The sequence below is a fragment of the Oncorhynchus mykiss genome, chromosome 23 (genome assembly GCF_057628025.1).
Source record: "Oncorhynchus mykiss isolate SJ-2025 chromosome 23, ASM5762802v1, whole genome shotgun sequence".
In the NCBI taxonomy this organism is placed as follows: Eukaryota; Metazoa; Chordata; class Actinopteri; order Salmoniformes; family Salmonidae; genus Oncorhynchus; species Oncorhynchus mykiss.
In genome coordinates this window covers 26,478,571-26,502,171 of record NC_143044.1, presented here as the reverse complement: position 1 = coordinate 26,502,171, position 23,601 = coordinate 26,478,571, and the positions used below count along the sequence as shown (strand labels likewise).

At 42.3% G+C, this 23,601-nt stretch overlaps 1 protein-coding gene across 1 annotated transcript in view; it reads right to left on the bottom strand.

The window, feature by feature from the left end:
• Positions 1-23,601, bottom strand: part of crtac1b (cartilage acidic protein 1b) — a 55,084-nt gene that overhangs the window by 3,651 nt on the left and 27,832 nt on the right. The window contains exons 5-12 of the mRNA XM_036960507.2: positions 23,062-23,218; positions 8,246-8,380; positions 8,000-8,145; positions 3,594-3,730; positions 1,859-1,941; positions 1,385-1,485; positions 1,083-1,251; positions 444-589 (exon numbers count right to left, since the gene is read on the bottom strand). Of these exons, the coding sequence (XP_036816402.1) occupies positions 444-589; positions 1,083-1,251; positions 1,385-1,485; positions 1,859-1,941; positions 3,594-3,730; positions 8,000-8,145; positions 8,246-8,380; positions 23,062-23,218 (1,074 nt within the window). The remainder of the gene's footprint in view (positions 1-443; positions 590-1,082; positions 1,252-1,384; positions 1,486-1,858; positions 1,942-3,593; positions 3,731-7,999; positions 8,146-8,245; positions 8,381-23,061; positions 23,219-23,601) is intronic.

Sequence of the window (23,601 nt, the reverse complement as noted above, 5' to 3'; positions counted from 1 at the left end):
CCCATATCTACTGGGTGAAACACCACAGTGTGCCATAACAGCAGCAAGATTTGTGACCTGGTGCCACAAGTGAAGAACCAGTGAACCAGTGAAGAACAAACACCATTGTAAATACATCCCATATTTATGTTTATTTATTTTCACTTTTGAACTTTAACCATTTGCATATCGTTACAACATTGTACACATGATATGACATTTGTAATGTCTTTATTCTTTTGGAGCTTCTGTGAGTGTAATGTTTATGGTTATTTGTATTGTTTATTTCACTTTTGTATATTATCTACTTTACTTGCTTTGGCAATGTTGGCATATGTTTCCCATGCCAATAAAGCCTTTGAATTGAATTGAGAGGGGGGGGGGGGGGGGGGGGCAGTGAGAGGGAGAAAGAAACAGTGAAAGAGAGAGAGAGAGAAAGAGTGAGATAAAAATATGGTCCTTACCTCTATCTCTATTTCAGGTGTGCCCTCCTCCTCCTCTCTGGGATACCGTATCTCCAGGACAGAGTTGATCTCACTTGGTTCCAGAGGCCTGGCTATTGACTTCCCATCTGGCCAGTACACCTCAACATTAGTGGCTATGTCTTTACCTGGAGAGACAGGTAAGAGAGACAGGTAACATCACCAAAACATCCTCATAATGTTCCATAACATTGTCAGAATGTTTACATAATGTTCCCGTAAAATCCACATAATGTTCCTTTAATGTTTCTATATTATGTCAGCACACACACACACACACACACACAACACACACACACTACTGCTAGTCTGAACCGGCAGAAGTTAACTGTCTTGGCTGGACTATGGGGATGAGGGGCTGGAGAGGGGTTTCTATCCAGGCCTTCCAGCTGCTGCACCTGCACCTGCCTCTCCCTTCCACCTCCTCGCCCCTCACATCCTCCCCTTTCTCTCTATCTCTCCCCCGGGCCTCCAATCAGAAGGGGTATTAAGGCAATGCTTTCCACATGGATCTTGCAATGCTTTCCACACACACACTCAGTCTGTGTGCACTCTGCGTGTGTTTGTTTCCTACGTGCATGTGTGTGTGTATGAGCGTACATCTATATGTGTCAGACCTACCGAGCCCAAAGTGTGCTACAGGCTCCATCTCACAGAGGTATCCGGAGCCCCCGTCGATGATGCGTGTGTGTGGACCACTTCTCTTAGTGTAGACCACTACCTTAGCCCCCCGAGCATACGCCCCGTACTGGGTACGAGGGATAACACGCAGCCATGAGTTAGTGGAGCCCTGAGAGAAAGAGAGAGGGGGGGGGGGGGGCAGATTAAAGGAGATGTGTGTGGGATACAACATCTCGAATTAGAAAATATGGTGAGAGAACACACAACGAGAACACGTGGTCAGAGCACACACACAGTGGTACCTGGTTGACTCTGTAGATAGAGAGAGGCTGTGCAGCACTCTCTCCATGAGATATCAGCAGGTCCAGACGACCGTCTCCATCAAAGTCTGTCACTGCCGCCCCTGATAGACGACAACACATACACACATGCAAACACTTAGAACACACATCGAACTAACGGACACAGGTCACTGAGAGGACACGAACATACAACACAATAAGAATAATAAGAGAACACACATTGAGAAAAGAGGCTGATAAGGAGCTAGAATCAGAGCTGCCAAAGCTGATTAGTCAAGTTTACAATCTCAAACCACAGACATCTAGCACCATCCCATGGAGGAAGTAGGAATTACACTATATAATTGATGTGTGTTACACATTTACAGTGTAAAATAGGTTAATGATAAACAGTTCATCACAGTGTAAGCCTAATAGGTATTTCTACCCCCCATACACATACACCTGTACACTCCCCTGACCCCCAACCCTCACCTGTTCCTCGTCCTTCTGGCTCGGCTGCCTCCCCCACATTCAGCTCCTCAATCTGGGGGTCCCCATGTTCTCTCCTAGTTACCCTGCCATAGCAACCAGATATCTGTTAAACTCCCCATAATAACCCAGGCCCAGCTACCATCACTCAGGGTGCATTCTGTTGTTCCCCAAGTGGGACTCAAACTCACAACATTCTGCACAGCAAATGCCCCTCAAAGCCAACCGCCTTAGTCAAAAAAGCAAGACACAAGTCCAGCGATCATCATCTTGATTCAGCCTTGGGCCAATTTGTTCTTGAGTGCATAGTTGGGGGGCCGGAACAGAATGTCAAATCATTTGTTGATTGCAAATTGACCACAAGACGCCCAAACAGATATTATATTTCAAACCTTGCTTACATTTGTATATGATCACTTGTCTATTATGCGTTGGAATACTTGGGAACATATTTCCAAAATTAAAATCACTTGGAGCTGATTTCCTGGTATTTTTTACATACTTTTATGTCCAACAATAAAAAATATATATATAATACAAAAATTATACTAATTTGTAGACTGCAAATTGACCGCAAGAAGCCCAAACAGATAAAATATTTGACTAAAACAATAATTTCAAACCTTGCTTGCATTTGTATACGATCATGTGTCTCTCTATTATGGTGGGAATACTTAGGAACAGATTTCCAAAATGTAAATTACTTGGAGCTGATTTCCTAGTGTTTTTACAGTCTTTAATGCCCCTCAATGACATACAGTTTCAAAATATAGAGATTTTTTGCTCAGAAAACTTTGGGGGGCAAATAAATCCACACGCAGGCCAAATTCGGCACGCCAGTTGGAGAACCCTGGACTAGCCTGTCACTCTGTGAATGACAGTTGCCTTTTAGATCTCAGTAATGTCCCTGATTTACTCCAGCCAACACACTTTGGACGAGTTTCATACCCACTACACATTTGTAATGTTGGATGTTATGAAGCACAGCAGCTATTTTGTCCTGATTATCCTGGCATGGACAAGTTCAATCATTTACACATCCGGTACTAATCACTGTCATTTCCTCGTAACATCTCATAGTTTGAACAGCGCCTCACCTAACAAAATTTTCCATATTGAGATTGGGTCACAAATATGTTTTTCTATCAACTTTATTAAACTTCAGAACATTGTCAACTTAGAACATAAGACAGAGTTTTCCAGCGCACTCAAACCCAGCACAACTTTGATTGATTGAATTAATTAGCTTCAATGAGGACAATGAGGAAAATAGTTCAAGCTGGGTATTTCATTGCCAGACAATGCATAACCGTTAATTTTGGTGGATTGTGTTTCATGATTGAAACTTCAACTCAGGTTTTAATATGGTACAAGTGGAGCCTCGGGCTTTGGATGTTGGATTGATCACCATTTCAAACCACAGATGTCCTGCATAACTACAAAGGGGACAAACACATGAGCACACAAACACACACACACACACACATTCCACCAATAGTCACACGTCTGGGAATATTCAGTCATTATGACTACTTCCTGACTACAGAAATGCTTTAAGTCTAAAATAACAGAGGAATTAGAGATCTGACATTAACAAATGTTAGCTAAGATTTGAGGCTCAAATTTACATGGAAATTCAATTAGTTTAATTGCTTTTTGGAACTGATGATTCAACTGATATATTGCATGTGTGTGAGTGTATGTGTGTGCGTCTCCGTGTATGTGTGTGCGCGTGTACCTGAACAGTCTGTTGGATGACGACCCTCTGTAAGCAATGTTATTAAAGAACACCTCTAGTTCGTTGTCGTTGTCGAAGTCTGCAGCGATGACCGTACGCACCGGAGACGGCATGGAGAACTTCTGAGACGCTATGTCCTGGGGGAGGGAGACAATATGTTAACACACAGACACAGAGAGACACACACACACACACACACACACAGGAACACAGGCACGAACGCACATATGCATGCACGGCACGAGTTTGCATGCAAGCACACACACCTCCACACACAACAGGAACAGCAGGAGACCAATGTAACATTATGGGAATACTCACTATGTACACTCACTCCAGGTAGCTAACATCCCACTATGGCGACCTCATGGGGTTTAGGCAATGTTTCGTGTTGATATTACATACACACTGGGGGAGATTCCTGTTCATAAAATTGTATTTCTGTAAATGTACCATCTGTTGAGTGGAAAAACTCTCAACCAAACCCAAATAGTGGGTCACTCCGTCCTGTCTGGAAGCATTTTTCATTTGTTTTCTTAATACATGTGCAATTGTGGGCAGCAGGGTAGCCTGGTGGTTAGAGTGTTGGACTAGTAACCGGAAGGTTGCAAGTTCAAATCCCCGAGCTGACAAGGTACAAATCTGCCGTTCTGCCCCTGAACAGGCAGGTACCCAGGAACCCACTGTTCCTAGGCCGTCTTTGAAAATAAGAATTTGTTCTTAACTGACTTGCTTAGTAAAATAAAAAAATGAAATGCAATGAAATGTGACTGCTGGACTCACTGTGAGTATGGATAAGCAAAGTGAGTAATTTGTAGTTGGTCTGCTGAGTAAGCTGGTGTAAAGCTGGGCTGTAACAAAAACCTGCACATCCTATCCAGGACCAGGCATAGTGTCAACTGTCAACGTATTTGGGAGCCTCAAGCCCAAAATATTGTACTGTTCTACCACACTGGGGGGAGGGGAGTCTTGATTTGTTGGTCAGGTGATTTAGTCCTGGGCTCATGGAGTGGAGGCTGTTAGAGCAGCAAAGGGGAGGACCAACTCCATATTTTGGAATGAAATGATCGACGGGCACGTGTCCACATACTTTTGGTCTTGTAGTGTACATGTTCCTCTCCTCTCCTCCTCTCTCACCTCTATCTCATCCCTCTCTCCTCTCCTTACAGTGTTTACTCCCTGTGTTAATTATATGGATCATAAAGCCTAAGGGGAGGGCGTAGAGGAGAGGGGATGAGGAAAGCGGGGAGGGAGGGGAGTGACCTTCTACTGTTTAGGTGAAGGAGAGGGGATGGCCAAGTGAGGGCAGGAAGGAGGGAGGTGAGGGGAGGAGGAGCGAGGAGAGAGAAAGAGGGAGAGAAGGAAAGGGAACGACGGAAGAGAAGAAAGGGGCAGAAAGTGACCTTCTGTTGTTTTGGTGAATGAGTGGATGGAATGGCCAAAGAAAAAAGGGAGAGGGGAGAGAGAGAAGTTGACGAGAGAAGAGAGGGAAGGGAAATTCAGAAAGGGTGAGATAGGGAAGGGGAGATAAAGAGAGGGGCAAAGGAGATGGAGTGAGGAGCTCTATACTGGGAAAAAGTAGCCTGGTTGATGCGGCCCACATGACTCACAGTGCAGGGAGAGTTGTGACACACTGATCTAGAAAGGAGGTATTGATTGGTTCTCTCAAATGTTTTGAGACCTCAACTTGTTTGGATTTGAAAATCCAACTGTTGTAATGGAAGGGGCGGCGCTCAGGGCTGTGCATAGTATGTGGGTGTTTGAGCAAAATAGAAAGAGGAGAGCCAACCAGTAAAGAATACAGCCCCCTTCATTATTGACGCATTGTGGCTACAACATCAATGAGCCATCCCAGAATGAAGCCAGCAGGACTTGGATAGTTAGTTGTTAGCCAGATTAGGGAAGAGGACCAACTACTTTGTCAAATCTCAGATTTGTTCAATTCAAATCAACATGATAGTGATTTTCACTGAATCCCTGCTGACATTTCATTTTAAGATGCCCCATTAGCTCACATCATGTCTTCTGAGATTTATTCTTAGTTACGGTTGGTGGGGCTGGGAGACATACTGCTAAGATGAGTGTGTGTGCCTGTGTTTTTGCGTGCATGTGTGAGTGTGCAAGTGTGTGTGTGTGTGTGTGTGTGTGTGTGTGTGTGGTCGCTGCATCCATAGAGTTAAAACAGTCCTAATCGGCACTTTCCCCTCTTCCCCCTGTCCATCCACTGTCCAGCCAAGCTGCTGCTTCAGCTCCTTTTATTCAGTAGATTACTGGAGTGACAAAACACCTGTCACGACTTCCGCCGAAGTCGGGATCCTCTCCTTGTTCGAGCTTTCTAGCCCTCGCCGCTCCATTTTAATATATCCATTTGTTTTGTCTTGTCCCATACACACCTGGTTTTCATTCCCTAATCATTCTACATGTATTTAGCCCTCTGTTTCCCATCATGTCTTTGTGTGTAATTGTTTGTTTGATATTGTGGATTATTGTTGGGCGCTTTACTTTTGTCATGTTCCGTGTTTTTGGCAGGTTATTGTTTTTATGTGCTGTGTCTTTTTGGAACGGAATTAAAGTGCGCCTGTTCACTACACTCTGCTCTCCTGCATCTGACTTCGCCTCCCGTACACACCTTTGACAACACCTTAATTACCAATGCTAAAGGTCAACCCAGATACTGTGTGTGTGAGAGAGTTGAGGTAGGGGAGCCTGGCAATCCGTCAGAGGCATGAGAACCCGATGAGCCGGTGGAAGCAGGGGAGCCTGGCGATCCGGTGGAGGCAGAAAGCCTGACGAGCCGGATGAGGCAGGGAAGCCTAGCTATCTGGTCGAGGCATGAGCCTGTAGAAATAAAATAACACTCCCTGATGCTTCCCTTAGGTGAGGTGTTATTCTGTAACAAGTGCGCTGAGAGTCAGCAAGTTCAATGAGTGAGTGTTTTAATAAATAAAAGAAACAATGAACATGAAACAACGCACCGACATGAAAACAGAGTCAATGACACCTGAGGAAAGAACCAAGAGGAGTGACAGATATAGGGAAGATAATCAAGGAGGTGATGGGAGTCCAGGTGAGTGTCATGAGGCGCAGGTGCGCAAGACGACGGTGACATGTGTGCGGGTTAATCAGCAGTGTGATGACCTACAGGCCAGAGAGGGAGTATACGTGACATATCAAGAAGCTGATTAAACAGCATGATCATTACAAAGGTGCACCTTGTGCTGGGATAATACACAGCCACTCTAAAATGTGCAGTTTTGTCACAACACAATGCCACAGATGTCTCAAGTTTTGAAGGAGTGTGCAATTGGCATGCTGACTTCAGGAATGTCTACCAGAGCTGTTTCCTGGGAATTGAATGTTCATTTCTCTACATAAGCCGCATCCAACATCATTTTAGAGAATTTGGCAGTACGTCCAACCGGCCTTACAACCGCAGACCACGTGTAACCATGCCAGCCCAGGCACTACACATCCAGCTTATTCACCTATGGGATCACCCAAGACCAGCCACCCGGAGAGATGAAACTGATGAGTATTTCTGTATGTAATAAAGCCCTTTTGTGGGGAAAAACTCTGATTGGCTGGGCCTGACTCCTCTGTGGGTGGCCCTGGCTCCCAAGTGGGTGGGCCTATGCCCTCCCAGGTCCACCAATGGCTGCTCACCTGCCCAGTCATGTGAAATCCATAGATTAGGGCCTAATTTATTTATTTCAATTGACTGATTTCCTTATATGAACTGTAACTCAGTAAAATTGTTGCTTGTTGCGTTTATATTTTTGTTCAGTATCAATCACGCCTGTGCGATGGTGGGACTCATTGAATTAACAGAAACATCAGCCCAGCCAAGGTTTATGGGGTTTGTGGTGTAAGGCCTCACTGGGACAGCTTAATCCCTGACAACACACACACACACACAACACACACACGCATACACTGGAAACAAATTTAATTAGCTATTTTACTTTTAACTACAGTTAGAAGTAATTGGTAAATATGTAAGACCATAAAAATACACGGATAATAATGGGATTCAGGATCTAAATAGCTGGGCTTTGTTCTGGCAGGAAAGTAGCCATTGATTATTTTCAGAGGAGACAGAGCAGCAGCAGCCGCAGCAGCAGCCTGCGTGTGTCAGAGGAAGGATCTGCGGTACCCTCTAGAATCATTAAGCACAGTAGCTGAAGGTTAGCTAAGATCAATGTACTGCTCAATAGAAGAAACGGTGGGATGCTAGTTGATTACTGTGCTTGAACCTTTGTTATCGTTCCTTGAAGTTGTGTGTGAGCCTACTTTCTGTAACTTGAACCTGTGCTGAAGTTGTGTTTGTATCTGTCTACCAAACCTTGAACCTGTGCTTGAACCACAGTACCGTACGTGGAATCTGTGTTTAAAACTGTGTTCCATACCTTGAACCTGTGCTTGCGGTTGTTGCCCAGCTGTAGGTAGAGTCGATGTGGCCCGTTCCAGTTTCCGTAGACAATGTCCATCTTTCCGTCTCTGTTGAAGTCAGCCAAAGTCACCCCCCTACCGTGCTGCATAGGGTCTTCCACACCTGGTACACAGAGGAGGGAACACCACAGTAATATATGGTGTGGCAATCAAAATACATAGATACACCTGTTCAATTAGCTGTCTCTCCATCTTTCTCTCACCTGCCTGCTGAGCCACGTCTGTGAAGGTTCCATCTCCATTGTTTACAAACAGGAAGTTAGGTCCGTACTCGTTATCACAAAACACGTCAGACAAGTACTGGCTAACAATGGGACCTACAACCACACCACGGCCACCTGGAGAGAGAGACAGAACACGTCTCACAATCTGACTGATGTCACACACCAAGAGAGAGAGCGAGAGAGAGAAAGAAAGAACACATCTCACAATCTGACTCTCACACCTCGAGAGAGAGAGAGAGAGAGAGAGAGAGAGAGAGAGAGAGAGAGAGAGAGAGAGAGAGAGAGAGAGAGAGAGAGAGAGAGAGAGAGAGAGAGAGAGAGAGATGAGAAATTGGTTTTATTGATTTTTAAAAGTAGATAGAACATAATGGACAGTAACAACATAAATACAGCAACAAGTTACATTGATACTATCCTATGCAATAGCTGTTAAACAATATATGACTTCCACTTCAAAAGAAAGAGTTGACGGGCCAGAAGGCTATGGCGTCTGCTTGGGTGTTACAAAGACTAAGCCCTTCGGGGGATACCCCGAAAATAGCAACAGAGGGATCTGGGGCAATTTCCTTATTGCATATATACAGTGCCTCGCGAAAGTATTCGGCCCCCTTGAACTTTGCGACCTTTTGCCACATTTCAGGCTTCAAACATAAAGATATAAAACTGTATTTTTTTGTGAAGAATCAACAACAAGTGGGACACAATCATGAAGTGGTTGTGGTGGCTGAGACTATCACATGCACTGTGATAGTCTCAGAGGTCCGTTAAAAGCGCAGAGAGCATCATGAAGAACAAGGAACACACCAGGCAGGTCCGAGATACTGTTGTGAAGAAGTTTAAAGCCGGATTTGGATACAAAAAGGTTTCCCAAGCTTTAAACATCCCAAGGAGCACTGTGCAAGCGATAATATTGAAATGGAAGGAGTATCAGACCACTGCAAATCTACCAAGACCTGGCCGTCCCTCTAAACTTTCAGCTCATACAAGGAGAAGACTGATCAGAGATGCAGCCAAGAGGCCCATGATCACTCTGGATGAACTGCAGAGATCTACAGCTGAGGTGGGAGACTCTGTCCATAGGACAACAATCAGTTGTATATTGCACAAATCTGGCCTTCATGGAAGAGTGGCAAGAAGAAAGCCATTTCTTAAAGATATCCATAAAAAGTGTTGTTTAAAGTTTGCCACAAGCCACCTGGGAGACACACCAAACATGTGGAAGAAGGTGCTCTGGTCAGATGAAACCAACATTGAACTTTTTGGCAACAATGCAAAACATTATGTTTGGCGTAAAAGCAACACAGCTCATCACCCTGAACACACCATCCCCACTGTCAAACATGGTGGTGGCAGCAACATGGTTTGGGCCTGCTTTTCTTCAGCAGGGACAGGGAAGATGGTTAAAATTGATGGGAAGATGGATGGAGCCAAATACAGGACCATTCTGGAAGAAAACCTGATGGAGTCTGCAAAAGACCTGAGACTGGGACGGAGATTTGTCTTCCAACAAGACAATGATCCAAAACATGAAGCAAAATTTACAATGGAATGGTTCAAAAATAAACATATCCAGGTGTTAGAATGGCCAAGTCAAAGTCCAGACCTGAATCCAATCGAGAATCTGTGGAAAGAACTGAAAACTGCTGTTCACAAATGCTCTCCATCCAACCTCACTGAGCTCAAGCTGTTTTGCAAGGAGGAATGGGAAAAAATGTCAGTCTCTCGATGTGCAAAACTGATAGAGACATACCCCAAGCGACTTACAGCTGTAATCGCAGCAAAAGGTGGCGCTACAAAGTATTAACTTAAGGGGGCTGAATAATTTTGCACGCACGCCCAATTTTTCAGTTTTTGATTTGTTAAAAAAGTTTGAAATATCCAATAAATGTCGTTCCACTTCATGATTGTGTCCCACTTGTTGTTGATTCTTCACAAAAAAATACAGTTTTATATCTTTATGTTTGAAGCCTGAAATGTGGCAAAAGGTCGCAAAGTTCAAGGGGGCCGAATACTTTCGCAAGGCACTGTATGAGAAAGTCTCAAACATAGAGGACCAGAATGGAACTAGTGCCGGGCATGACCAGTATGTGTGATACAGCATGGAGGGTGCCTGATGGCATCTAGTGCAGGTTGGGTCTATTTCTGGAAACAATCTGGCAAGTCTACTCCTGCAAAAGTGTTGGCGATGAAATCCTTGAAACTGTAATAACCCATGTCTAATGCAGATAGAGGATGAGTGTATCCTGTCAACTGCAGAATGCCAGGTCATATCGTAAATCAAACTCTTCCTCCCATGAACACTTTACATGGTCAAGAGTGGGGCATGCAATATTCTAAATATTGTCATATAGCTTAGTGTAACGATGTGCACTGAGAGTTGGGAAGCAAGTTCAGGGAGTGAGTGTTTTCATAAACAAATTAAACAAACACATAACACAAACAACGCAGCCATGACCCAGGAACAGAAACAATAACAATAATGCCTGGGGAAGGAACCAAAGGGTGTGCCATATACAGTATAGGGAAGGTAATCAGGGAAGTGATGGAGTCCAGGAGAGTCTGATGATGAGCAGGTGTGTGTAACGATGGTGACAGGTGTGCGCCATAACGAGCAGGCTGGTGACCTAGAGACCGGAGAGGGAGCACATGTGACACTTCGAAATGTTTCCCTTTGCATAGGGATACAGTTTCAGACATTCATCGAGCCAGCTTGTGGGTGGGAGAGATGGGAATGAGGGGAAAATCTTTCTTGTAAAGTTACGAATCTGCAGGTACCTGAAGAAGTATGTCTGGGGTATACTGTGCTCTCTAACTAGATGTTCAAAGGAGGTAAATATACGCTCATGGAAAATGTATTTTTCACTCTTCAATCCTTTCTAAAACCATAGCTGGAAGGCTGTATCTATTAGGGAAGGTGTGAAGAGTGAGTTGGAAATAAAAGGCATGGATGAGATAGCTTGTCTATGTCCAAAGTGGATCCTAAACTGAGACCATATCCTGAGTGAACTTTTCACAGTAGGGTTGTTTGAGTGGTATTGAATGCTCAATGGTAGGGGTGCACAGACTTAGGAGACTGGGGATGATGATTGACACGAGCGCTCTTCCATAAGGGACCACACCAGTCCTTCCCCCTCTAAAAATGTAGAGGCCCAAAAGGTTATCTTGTGAATATTAGCAGCCCAATATTACTAGAGGAAATTGGGTTGGGCAAGACCCTCCTCTCCTTTCTGTCTCTCCAAAAACACTTTACGCAACCACGGGATCTTTTTTTTCCAAATGAAAGTAGATATATCTATCCAGTTTTAAAAATATATATTTTGCAATAAAGATGGGAATAGTCTGAAATAGATACAGGAATCTTGGCATGATGACCATCTTGACCGAGTTGACTCAGCAAATGATTGAGGTGAGGGGAGTGATTGAGGTCCTGCTGAGCCTTCTCCAATGCTGGCTTGAAATTAAAATTGAACAGGTCTTTCAAGTTCATAGTCACACAGAACCCTAAATATGTGAAAGTATTGAGTACCGTGAAAGGAAATGAATCCAAAGATAGATCTATTGCTTGCTTATTGAGCGGAAAGAGTAAGCTTTTTGTGAAATTGATTTTGTAACCTGAAACATTTCCAAATCTGGAGATGATATCAATAGTGATTGGGATAGACGTGATGGGGTCTGAGATATACAGTAAGAGGTCGTCAGCATACAGAGACAGTTTGTGGACCTGCCCTCCTCAACTGTCATCCCTGCGCCACCTCTCAGGGAGATGTCTAGGGGTTCAATGGCTATATCAAACAGGAGAGGACTCAGCGGACAGCCTTGACAATTTCCTCTATGCAGGGAGAAATATTGTGAGAGTGCTGTTGGTACGAACAGATGCTTGAGGAACTGAATATAGTTCCGTTATCCACAAGACAAAAGTAGGGCCAAATCCAAATCTTTCATGTGCAGTAAAAAGGTATTCAAATTCAATACGGTCAAAGGCTTTCTGGGCATCCAGAGAGATCAGGGCTTCTGGAGTGGGGGAAGAATTTGGTGAGTAAAGAACATTGAATATGCGCCGTAGGTTACCGAATGAACGTCTGCCCTTGATAAAGCCTGTCTGATCGGGGTGTATTATTGTAGGCATAACCACTTCTAATCGGATATCCAGAGCCCTAGTAAGTATCTTATAGTCACAGCAAAGCAGGCTAATGGGTCGGTAGGACTCAAATTTCATCGGGTCATTCCCCTTTTTCAGGAGGACTGATATTACAGCCTGTGACATGGTAGGGGGGAGTGACCCCTGCATGTGTGCCTCAGTATAAACTTAGCATAATAAGGGAGTCAGCTTAGAAGATAATCTTTTGTAAAACTCAATTGGGTAACCATTGGGACCCGGGGCCTCACCGCTTTTCATTAATTTTATCGACTGGTCAATCTCTGATACAAAGAGGGGCTTCTCAAGATCAGATTTATTGTTTGTGCTGGCTCTGACCATAATAGAAAGAGGAATGGGAGGTCCTGGTGCACAACTGAGCAAAAGGATAAGTACATTAGTGTCTAGTTTGAGAAACAGATGCCTCACAAGTCCTCAACTGGCAGCTTCATTAAATAGGAGCTGCAAAACACCAGTCTCAAAGTCAACAGTGAAGAGGCAACTCCGGGATGCTGGCCTTCTAGGCAGAGTTCCTCTGTCCAGTGTCTGTGTTCTTTTGCCCATCTTAATCTTTTCTTTTTATTGGTCAGTCTGAGATATGGCTTTTTCTTTGCAACTCTGCCTAGAAAGCCAGCATCCCGGAGTTGCCTCTTCACTGTTGATGTTGAGACTGCTGTTTTGCGGGTACTAAAAACAGAATGGAAGTACTCTGAAACACCAAAAGTTGGTGTTCTTCAATCTGAATATTGGTGTTTTTAAGAGAACCTCGTGAAACCCATTGTTGGTGTTTCAGTCCATGAAAAAGGCTGCATCCAAACAGAAAAATGATGTTTTGACAGAGTGTGTCTTTCATACAATCAAATGGTTTTGAAAAGCCAATGTTTATAGTGTAAATGTTGATTGACAATTTTCAGACAATATTTGAATCAACATTTTAAAGATAACACTGGAATTTTAACACTGGGAATTTAACACTTTTCCTATGGTAGACAATGGCAGTAATTATTAGTGGCATGAACTCATGGATGCCAAGGGAAGCCCGCCTTCCCCCAAAAAATGTACCAAGAAAAAATCAAAAATGATTTGTCTTTCATCTCTGTGTTTCATAATTTTCCTTCAATTCCCAAGAGCCTGAATGTATCTCACCGGAGAAAGCATGTTATTGCATCCTACTTTTGACATTAATATTTTTATCTCGTTTCTATATTTGCATAGCTTCATTCATGTATAAATGCATTTTGCATATTGCTATTGATGTTTAATAATTGTATATTCATGTTGCAATTTAAGAAATATTAAAGTAGTTAATAACTGAAATACGCATTCATGTTCTATCACTATTGCTTGGTATTATTTGCTATTTCTCAGTTTCAATGCAGAAAAACATACATACTACATTTACCACAGGCTGGTCAATCCTAACCAAAGCCAATTTAGACAAGGATCACAGACTAATGCCAACTGACCTGTCAACTGTTAATCATATCATCTAACGGAATTGTACTGTGACTCAAGCCATCTGAACAACCTTCCATGTACCATCATCTGAATATAAAGACTCAGTTCAGAGACATTAGCATAAGGGATGACTGGTGGATCGCATTGAGCACTGAGCTGAAGTTTTGTACAAGTTTTGTATTAGTGCTACTTCTAACATTAGCAGTCATTGACAGTTTTTTTTATTTCTGTTCATGTCAAATATAATACCATATTCCCCTTGATTTTGAAGAATATGAATATGATAAATAACTTACAGATCCCATGATGTCAAGCAAAGAGGCACAGAGTTTGAAGGTAGGCCTTGAAATACATCCACAGGTACACCTCCGATTGACTCAAATGATGTCAATTAGCCTATCAGAAGCTTCTAAAGCATGACATAATTTTATGCAATTTTCAAGCTGTTTAAAGGCACAGTCAACGTAGTGTATGTAAACTTCTGACCCACTGGAATTGTGATACAAGTGAATTATAAGTTAAATTATCTGTCTGTAAACAATTGTTGGAAAAATTACTTATGTCATGCACAAAGTAGATGTCCTAACAGACATGCCAAAACTATAGTTTGTTAACAAGAAATTTGTGGAGTGGTTGAAAAAATGAGTTTTAATGACTCCAACCTAAGTGTATGCAAACTTCCGGCTTCAACTGTAGCTTTGTAGCTTTGTAGCTTTCCGACTTCAACTATAGCTACCGTAGCTTTGATTGGACTGATAATTTCATCATACTTTCAAAATCTTAGCTAGCAAGCTAGACAAGCCGACAATCTACTGGCAAATCCTTTTCAATCCTTGTCATATAAAGGGAAATTATAGCTTAAAATGTATCTGTGCTCATCGGCCATTTGGCATAAACATTACACAACAAGTTGGAAATTGCAAATTCAGCAATTACTATTTTGGAATGAATCCGTGGCTAACTGCAAGTGTTGCAAAGGAATCACTGTTTTGCTTACCCTGCTATTCAGTGGGGAGGGTGTGTGGTTCAAGTCTGGTTTTAAGGGTCTCTTTTCCAAGCTTAAAAGGATAAAAATTCACACGCAAAACAATGGGCCAGAAAAAGTTGAATAAATTGGCCATGCTGTCATTCCTAGGAACTGGAAAATCTCAGACTTCAGTGAGTTCAAGACAACTCAGAACTCAGAGGAACGACTGAGGAAGAGCTCCAAGCTCCGACCTGAAGATCACTGACGTCATGATTTAACTTTGTATTTTTTCGGAGTTCTCAGTTGTCTTGAAAGCCCCATAAATCCAGAGAATGACAAGACTTTGATGACTAAGTTTCATGACAAACTTTGCCCACAAGAAGGACCGTGAGCCACCTTCCTGCTCAAGTGAGCACAGCACAATGGTGACTCCAAAAATGACTTGTATGCTGCTGAATAAATGATGTAAAATGCCAGGGAGATATGTATACTGTAGCTTAGAAAGTAATACTAAATGTATGTTGTGTAGTAAGCTGTTAGTAGCCCATGTGCCACACCCTAATAACTTGGTCCTTTTACCCCTCATAACTTAGCCTACAGTTCTGATTTGGAGGTGCACATGTAGCAGAATGGCCCATGTTCTGAATTCTGTCATTGTACATTTTAGAAGTGCTGAACAAATAGTTTTGACTACATCCGTCTTATTGACTCCCTTTGTCTTAGCTCGCTCAAACCTCTCTGGGATAGGCAGGACTGTCGCGTCCCACTTGGCCAATTGCCAGGGAAAATGCAGAGCGCCAAATTCAAATAAAATACTATAAAATTCAAACTTTCATTAAATCACACATGTAAGATACCAAATTAAAGCTACACTCGTTGTGAATCCAACATATCAGATTTCAAAAAGGCTTTTCGGCGAAAGCATAAGATGCTATTATCTGATGATAGCAGAACAGTAAACAAAGAGAGAGTGGCATATTTCAACCCTGCAGGCGCAGCACAAAACGCAGAAATAAAATATAAATAATGCCTTACATTTGACAAGCTTCTTTTGTTGGCACTCCAATATGTCCCATAAACATCACAAATTGTCCTTTTGTTCGATTAATTCCGTCCATATATATCCAAAATGTCCATTTATTTGGTGCGTTTGATCCAGATAAAAAACAGCTTCCAATTTGGGCCACGTCACTACAAAATATCTCAAAAGTTACCTGTAAACTTTGCCAAAACATTTCAAACTACTTTTGTAATACAACTTTAGGTATTTTTAAACGTTAATAATCGATCAAATTGAAGACGGGTCTCTCTGTTTTCAATACAGGAGGACAACAAACTCAAGCATGCTTTCTAGTCTTGCGCAACTCTCAAACAGGACACATAACGTTACACTGATTCAAGATGGCCGTATTCTCCATTACACAAAGGAATAACCTCAACCAATTTCCAAAGACTGGTGACATCCAGTGGAAGCGGTAGGAACTGCAAACAAGTGTTTTCCAATGAAAACCCATTGAATAGACAGTGACCTCAAAAAAAAAAATCTGAAGGGTTAGTCCTCGGGGTTTAGCCTGCTACATCAATTCTGTTATACTCACAGACATGATTCAAACAGTTTTAGAAACTTCATAGTGTTTTCTATCCAAACCTAATAATATGCATATCTTATATTCTTGGCATGAGTAGCAGGAAGTTGAAATTGGGCACGCTATTTATCCAAAAGTGAAAATGCTGTCCCCTATCCCAAAGAGGATTTATTAATGTCTTAATCAAAATTATGGATTACATCTTATCCACTCATCGTTCCCTTATGCCATAATTTGTACATCTCAATTGTCAGTAGAAACCACATTTGTTTAAGCGAGTCAGCCATATCAGATATGTTTTTTAAAACTGTAGTGTCGCTGCCAGACAAGGCTCCAATGATAGCCAGGTGTAGTGGAGGTAAGGATTCGCTCCATGGTTGCTGAAAAGACAGCTCTGCTGTTTGGACACATTTATGTAGGCCCTAACAGTTTACGGGCACCGTTTGTCACCGTTATAGTGCAATTCATGTATTGTTTAGTGTTGTGGCTTTGCTGGCATGTATCCCCCGCCTAAAAAATTTGAGTTTTCCCAACCAAGACATAGTCAAATTGCCACTGGTTTCAGTACACCTTAAATCTGCCTCATAACCCCATACATAACCCCTGAGGCCTGGGCAATTACAGTCCTCAGGGGCCTGATTGGTGTAAACCCCAGCAAAGTAAAGGTTTTGTCTCCCTAACAATGGTGGCAGCTCAGTTGCCACTAGTTTTAGTGTTACAAAACACTTTTTTAACAGTGCATGCTGTTACAGCAAAATACAATTTGCAATTAACAACTTTACTATACAGATTAAAGTGCTTACTCGCTCCATAGCAAGCTGCTCTAGCTGCACTGATTGGTGAAGTCATTTACCATAAAAATGTTTTGACTAAAGTAATAGTGCAAAAAATATGGCTAAGCAATTCACTTTTAGTCCTGAATAGAAAGTGTTATGTTTGGGGCAAATCCAATACAACACATTCCTGAGTAACATTCTCCATATTTTCAAGCATAGTGGTGGCTACATCATGTTATGGGTATGCTTGTAATCATTAAGGACTGGAGAGTTTTTCCAAGGTAAAAATGAATGGAATGGAGCTAAGCACAGGCAAAATCCTAGAGGACACTGGGAAATTAATTCACCTTTCAGCAGGACAATAACCTAAATCACAAGGCCAAATCTACACTGGAGTTGCTTACCAAGAAGACAGTGAATGTTCCTGAGTGGCCAAGTTACAGTTTTGACTTACATCTGCTTGAACATCTATGGCAAGACCTGAAAATGGTTGTCCAGCAATGATCAACAACAAATTTGACAGCACTTGAAGAATTTTGAATAGATTAATGGGCAAATGTTGCACAATCCAGGTGTGGAAAGCTCTTAGAGATTTACCCATAACAATTCACAGCTGTACTTGCTGCCAAAGGTGATTCTAAGATGTATTGACTCAGAGGGTTCAACACTTAATACAATATCAAGTGTTTTATTTTCATATATTTTTTTGAAATGTTAGAATTTTTCTTCCACTTTGACATTACAGAATATTTTGTGCAGATTGTTGTCAAAAAATGACAATTAAATAAATGTTAATCCAACTTTAACACAACTAAATGTGGAAAAAGTCAAGGGGTGTGAATACTTTCTGAAGGCACTGTAATTTTGGTTCCAACACCTGGGGGGATAGCGCGGGACAGGGAGACATCAAAAGAGAACAGAAAGGAGAGACAGTGAGAGAGAGAGAGAGAGAGAGAGAGAGAGAGAGAGAGAGAGAGAGAGAGAGAGAGAGAGAGAGAGAGAGAGAGAAAGAGAGAGAGCTAGAGAGAGAGCTAGAGAGTGAGAGCGAGTGAGAGAGGAAAGAAGGCGAGAGCAGGCTCCATCAGAAAAGCGATCAGAGAGATCATTACAGTCTTTCCAGGCCATTTCCCCTGAATGGGACATAGGGCATTCTGCTGACACAGACCTCACAGAGAGAAAGAACACCAACTGCCAACACATCACAGGGAGCATGACCACATGAACATGCACACGCACGCACGCACACACACACAGAAAGATACATGCATGCAAAAACGCACGCTCACACAGTACGCACAGATCAGCCAGATTGCTCAAGATTGATTTAGAAATGTAACGCCTGTCCATGTCCAGAGGACGTTGGGAAATGACTTCAAAACCAGCCACTAGGGGCAACAGTGAGCACTATTACCATCAAGTAGGCTTGGGTTTTGCTAAGGTGTTGTGGACAGCAGTGGCAGATAGGCGTAATCTCCTGATCCGAAGGTAGTAAATTCAATCCCAATGGTAGACACTCGTTTTTTGTAGTTTTGTTTAACCTTATCTCAAAATGTAACCCTTAACCATTCAGAATGAATTCCTAAACTTAATGTTTTAACCCTTTTTGAAACCTTAAGCCTTAAATTCGAAATGTAACGTTTGGAGAAACAGAATGATGCAGAGTAGGAGGTAAAACCCATGGTGTAAAAAACAAGTACATTTCTATTTACACTGGATAAAAGCAGAGACACAGAGCTACAAAATGGTATATCATACACTGCATTTGAGGAACAATGGGAAATGTTTTGGAACCTACTGGAGAGGCCTTTGAATGTTTTGGTACGTACTGAAGAGCTCTTTTTGTCTACACCCATTCGGCATCGTTTACACCCTCTTAAGCTTTAGCCCCCACCCATTTTACTCGCCCTAGCAGAGCTGGTTAGGCTGTTTTCATGTTATCCAGAGCGTTGGTGACTGTAACTGTCCTGCTGGCAACAATTGAATTATGCTTTTTTGTCGATGTTTACTGACACCGGCCATAATCAAAGGGTGTTGAGCATTCGTAAATTCATCTGATATTCTGCGCTCTGGCACACTCAGACGAGAGTGCTCTGAAATCGGAGTAGATGGCCATATTGAATTTACGAACACACCTGAAATGGTTACTTGCATAGTGGAGTTTTTTGTTAAAAAATGTAGCTAGCTAGCTAAACAATGAACCATAATCCCAACTCATGACGTTCCTACCCTGCATGAATCTGCAACCAGGTTCAATGTTAGCTAGCTAACATTAGGCTATAACTAGCCAAGCATACACATAACATTAGCTAGCGAGCCAGCCAGCTAACATTAGCTAGCTAGCTAACAGTACACTTTAACTTGAAATGAAACCACTTTCTGTCAAAATTAGAAACGTGTAATATCTGAAAATGTAGCTAGCTAGACTATCTACTTGTATACATCATGGATGGACGCGTCTCCTGTCGGATGCCATGGTTGCCCTTAGTTTGAAGATGTAATCTGGAGACAGGTGTTTTCTCCATCTCCTTAGCTATCATACTCGAATTCCACTGATTTCAAAACTCGGTCCTCCAGAAAGTGGAGATCAAAATTTATGCAGTTTTACTACTCAATAAAAAAAATGTAAAGCCGCTTTAGACAGGATTACTTAGCAACACTGACCAGCTCAAATATACAGAAGCGTGCTATATGGCAGACCAATCCAAACTCATCTCTCTGCCTGTCCAGCCCACTCATTATCAGTCAATCATGGCTAGCGGGAAGGTTTCTGACTTTGTGGCTAAACCAACTAGGCTCGTAATTTAACAATTGTATTTTCAGATGGCATACAAGTGTGTTATTAAGGCACATAAAAATGTATATGTTCGAGAAGGCATTTCTGCCAACAAAAAAAAACATTTTGATTTAAAAAAAAATTACGTTCAAACGGCTCTGCTGTGAAGTTGAGACATAAGCCTAGTTTAGTCGAATTTGACATTTGGGGAAACTTCTAAATTTGACATTAGTAAAAACGTGGATAAACGTTAGAATCTGAAGTCAAATTGGCAAAACCGTGAGATCTTGTTAACACAGATACAAACACGCGCACACCCTGTACCATACAATTAATTTATTGAAGCCAAAAGCCCTTTTGTATTAATTGCTCAAATCACTTTGCTTTTAATCTTGCACCGATGCTGGCTTGAATGAAATGGGTCGAACTAGCCAACCAAAATACTCCCTGTATAATATCTGTCCCCCCTATATCAGGACAACACAGATTGAAGGAAGAAGAGTGAGGGACCAGGGGGAGTAGGGGGGGGGGGAGTCAGGACTCAGTCTTAAAATCTGCAGAGTCACCCTGGTATCAGATTTATATCTGTTGATTGACTATCTCTCTCTATCAGTTCAGACAACACAACTGCTCCTTTAGGTCATAAAATATGAACTACCCCCCGCCCAGGACGATGTTACGATTAAAAATACAACCTCACGGTCTGTTCCTCCTCCAGTGTGATTAATGAGTGTAAAATGAAGGCATCTAGATCACTATGAAACCGTGATGGTATACTGTTAATCTACCCACTCTGAACACTCTGCCCTCTAGTGGTTTGGATGCCTTCCTACAGCAGTGGTCACCATACCTGTATGCAATCCCAGGACCACAAAACCTGGTTTAGCAAGGTTTAGCTGCTTACCTAGACCAAATCAACCCCTATCTCTGATCTCCTAGGCAATTGTGTAGATCAAAGAGGATTGGATAGGTATATCTTGCCTATCAGAGGAATATATGGAGCTAACAATGATATTGCTTACACTTATCCAATCTTCTTAGATCTAGACCTAAGGAGGGCAAGGAGTACATTTGGGATTCAGGGTTTGTCCGTTCTACTCCCTGTCACACAAACGCACGAACACAGCTCTACTAAGCAGTGAGTAATGTCATTGAGCCAGTCCAGGGTGATGTATGTGCGTGTCGCCCTTCTCTTCTCCTCTCCCTCACTTCATGACTTTGACTGGAGTAAACAGCTGACAAGGCAGTCTCTGTCTCTCTCTATCTCTCCTCTCTTATAACACCTTGATGTCTCGTTTCTTTCTCTTCCTCCCTTTCACTCTATCACTACTCCGTTTTTCTCAAATTGTCTCTCTCATTCTAGTGCGCTCTCTCATTCTAGTGCGCTCTCTCATTCTAGTGCGCTCTCTCATTCTAGTGCTCTCTCTCTCTAGTGCTCTCTCTCTCTCTCTCTCTCTCTCTCTCTCTCAGGTATCTTAAGGACCATTAAAAAAAGGTTATATAATTGCACCAGAAAAGGGTTCCACTATGGTTACAACCCTTTTGGGAGCTATATAGAAACCTTTAGTAGCTACTATCTTAACTCATCGCTACAACTCCCGTACTGGCTCAGGAGAGACGAAGGTTGAAAGTCATGCGTCCTCCGATACACAACCCAACCAAGCCACACTGCTTCTTAACACAGCGCCATCCAACCCGGAAGCCAGCCGCACCAATGTGTCGGAGGAAACACTGCGCACTTGGCAACCTTGGTTAGCTCGCACTGCGCCCGGCCCGCCACACGAGTCTCTGGTGTGCGATGAGACAAGGATTTCCCTACCGGCCAAACCCTCCCTACCCCGGACGACGCTAGGCCAATTGTGTGTCGCGCCACGGACATCCCGGTCGTGGCCGGTTACGACAGAGCCTGGGCGCAGCTAGCGCTGGTGGCACAGCTGGCGCTGCAGTACAGCGCCCTTAACCACTACGCCAGAGGGTTCTGTATTCTATACTGTTAAAATTCCATAGGCGTTATTATTGTGCTAATTGACAAGTTGAATCAGGTGTGCTAGCTTTGGAACAGCTGGGGGTCCCTGAGGAGAAAATTGTTAACCACTGACTTAGTCGACCGTTCTCAATTGACACAAGACCATACGTGACTCTTTCACAAGACACAGTCAATGGCCATAGTCATATATAGCATGTAATGGCATAACACAACAGATTAGATCAACTGGAATGACTCTCACTCACAGTTGCACAATAAGAGCTGTGAGCAAACCACGCCCCTAAATATTTGATTGAACCACTGAAGGGTTCTTTGATTCACTATGGTTCCACATAAAACCATCACCCTTCCCAAAGAACTCTTAGTGTGCAGGAATAGGCATACGTTGTTATTAGCAAATGTTTTAACTATCCCAAACTAGTGTTAAGCAATTAGTTCTTTTTGAGTTCGGTTCGGTTTCGGTTTGATAATTTTTTTAAATCACTGTTTTCAATTATTTTTTTAAACATGAAAATGCAGTATGCATTATGTGGGTTGAATAATGTAACAAAACAGAATAAAACAATTAATACAAGTCCCATGATGGTAGTGATTCCCATTACTGCTTATCACTTATTAACCATCATTTATTCACAATACTTTACTTTTATTTCAGTTGTTGCATTGCATTTGTTTTATTTGATTACTTTATTACTTAATTCTCATCTCTACAGAGCTGCTGCCTATGCTGTCTTACAAAATCATTATTTTAGTAGTTCTTCAAAGTAAATAAGGCCTACCTTTGCCTAGTCAAATAAAGGTTAAATAAAATGTTTAAAAAAATAATTTTATGACCGCTGAATACCAACTATCAATCACTTAGATCATGCATTTTCAGGTAGAGAGACCTCGCAAAGCAACTGCTGTCTTTCTCGATAGCACATTCTTCTGTATTTTACTTAGGTGTAAAATAAACACAGACCGGACAAGTAAATGGATTATGGTCTCTTCCTCCCTTTCTATCACTCCTCCGTTTTTCCCAAATTGTCTTTCTCTCTCTCATTCTAGTACTCTCACTTTTACTCTCTCTCTCTAACTCTGCATAGGTACACAAGCACACACACACATATCTACCTGTGAACTTGTTGACTCCAGCCTGCTCTGCGACATTGGACAGGGCGATGATGCCTCGGGAGAGGTCACTGGCAGCTTCATCCATTTCTATCAGGGCATGGGGAGCCACGTTACCACTAGCATAGTTAGCTATGTAGATGGCATAACGACCTGTACCCTAGAGACAAGAAGACATGGACTTTGAATTAGATTTAAGTTACCGCTGGTAAATTTGGTTATTAAAACAACCATGTATGAAGAGAAGAACATAGGTGAAGTTTGTAACAGTATTTAGAAGATGGCATAACGATATGTACCATATGAAAGGAGAAGGAATTATTTGGATAAGAGACTTTAGTAAGCAACGTGAACAAACATTGTCCATGGCATCACACCCAGTTCCATAAGGAAGGAGAGACATGAAAAGTTGGAACCATTGACTGCACAAAAAGGTTGGAACTCTAGACCCCTATCTTTCACTCATCTAACTCAACCCTTATCCTTGTTCCCTAATTCCCTACTCAGTTCCCCACACACATACAATTTTCTCTTCACCTCTCT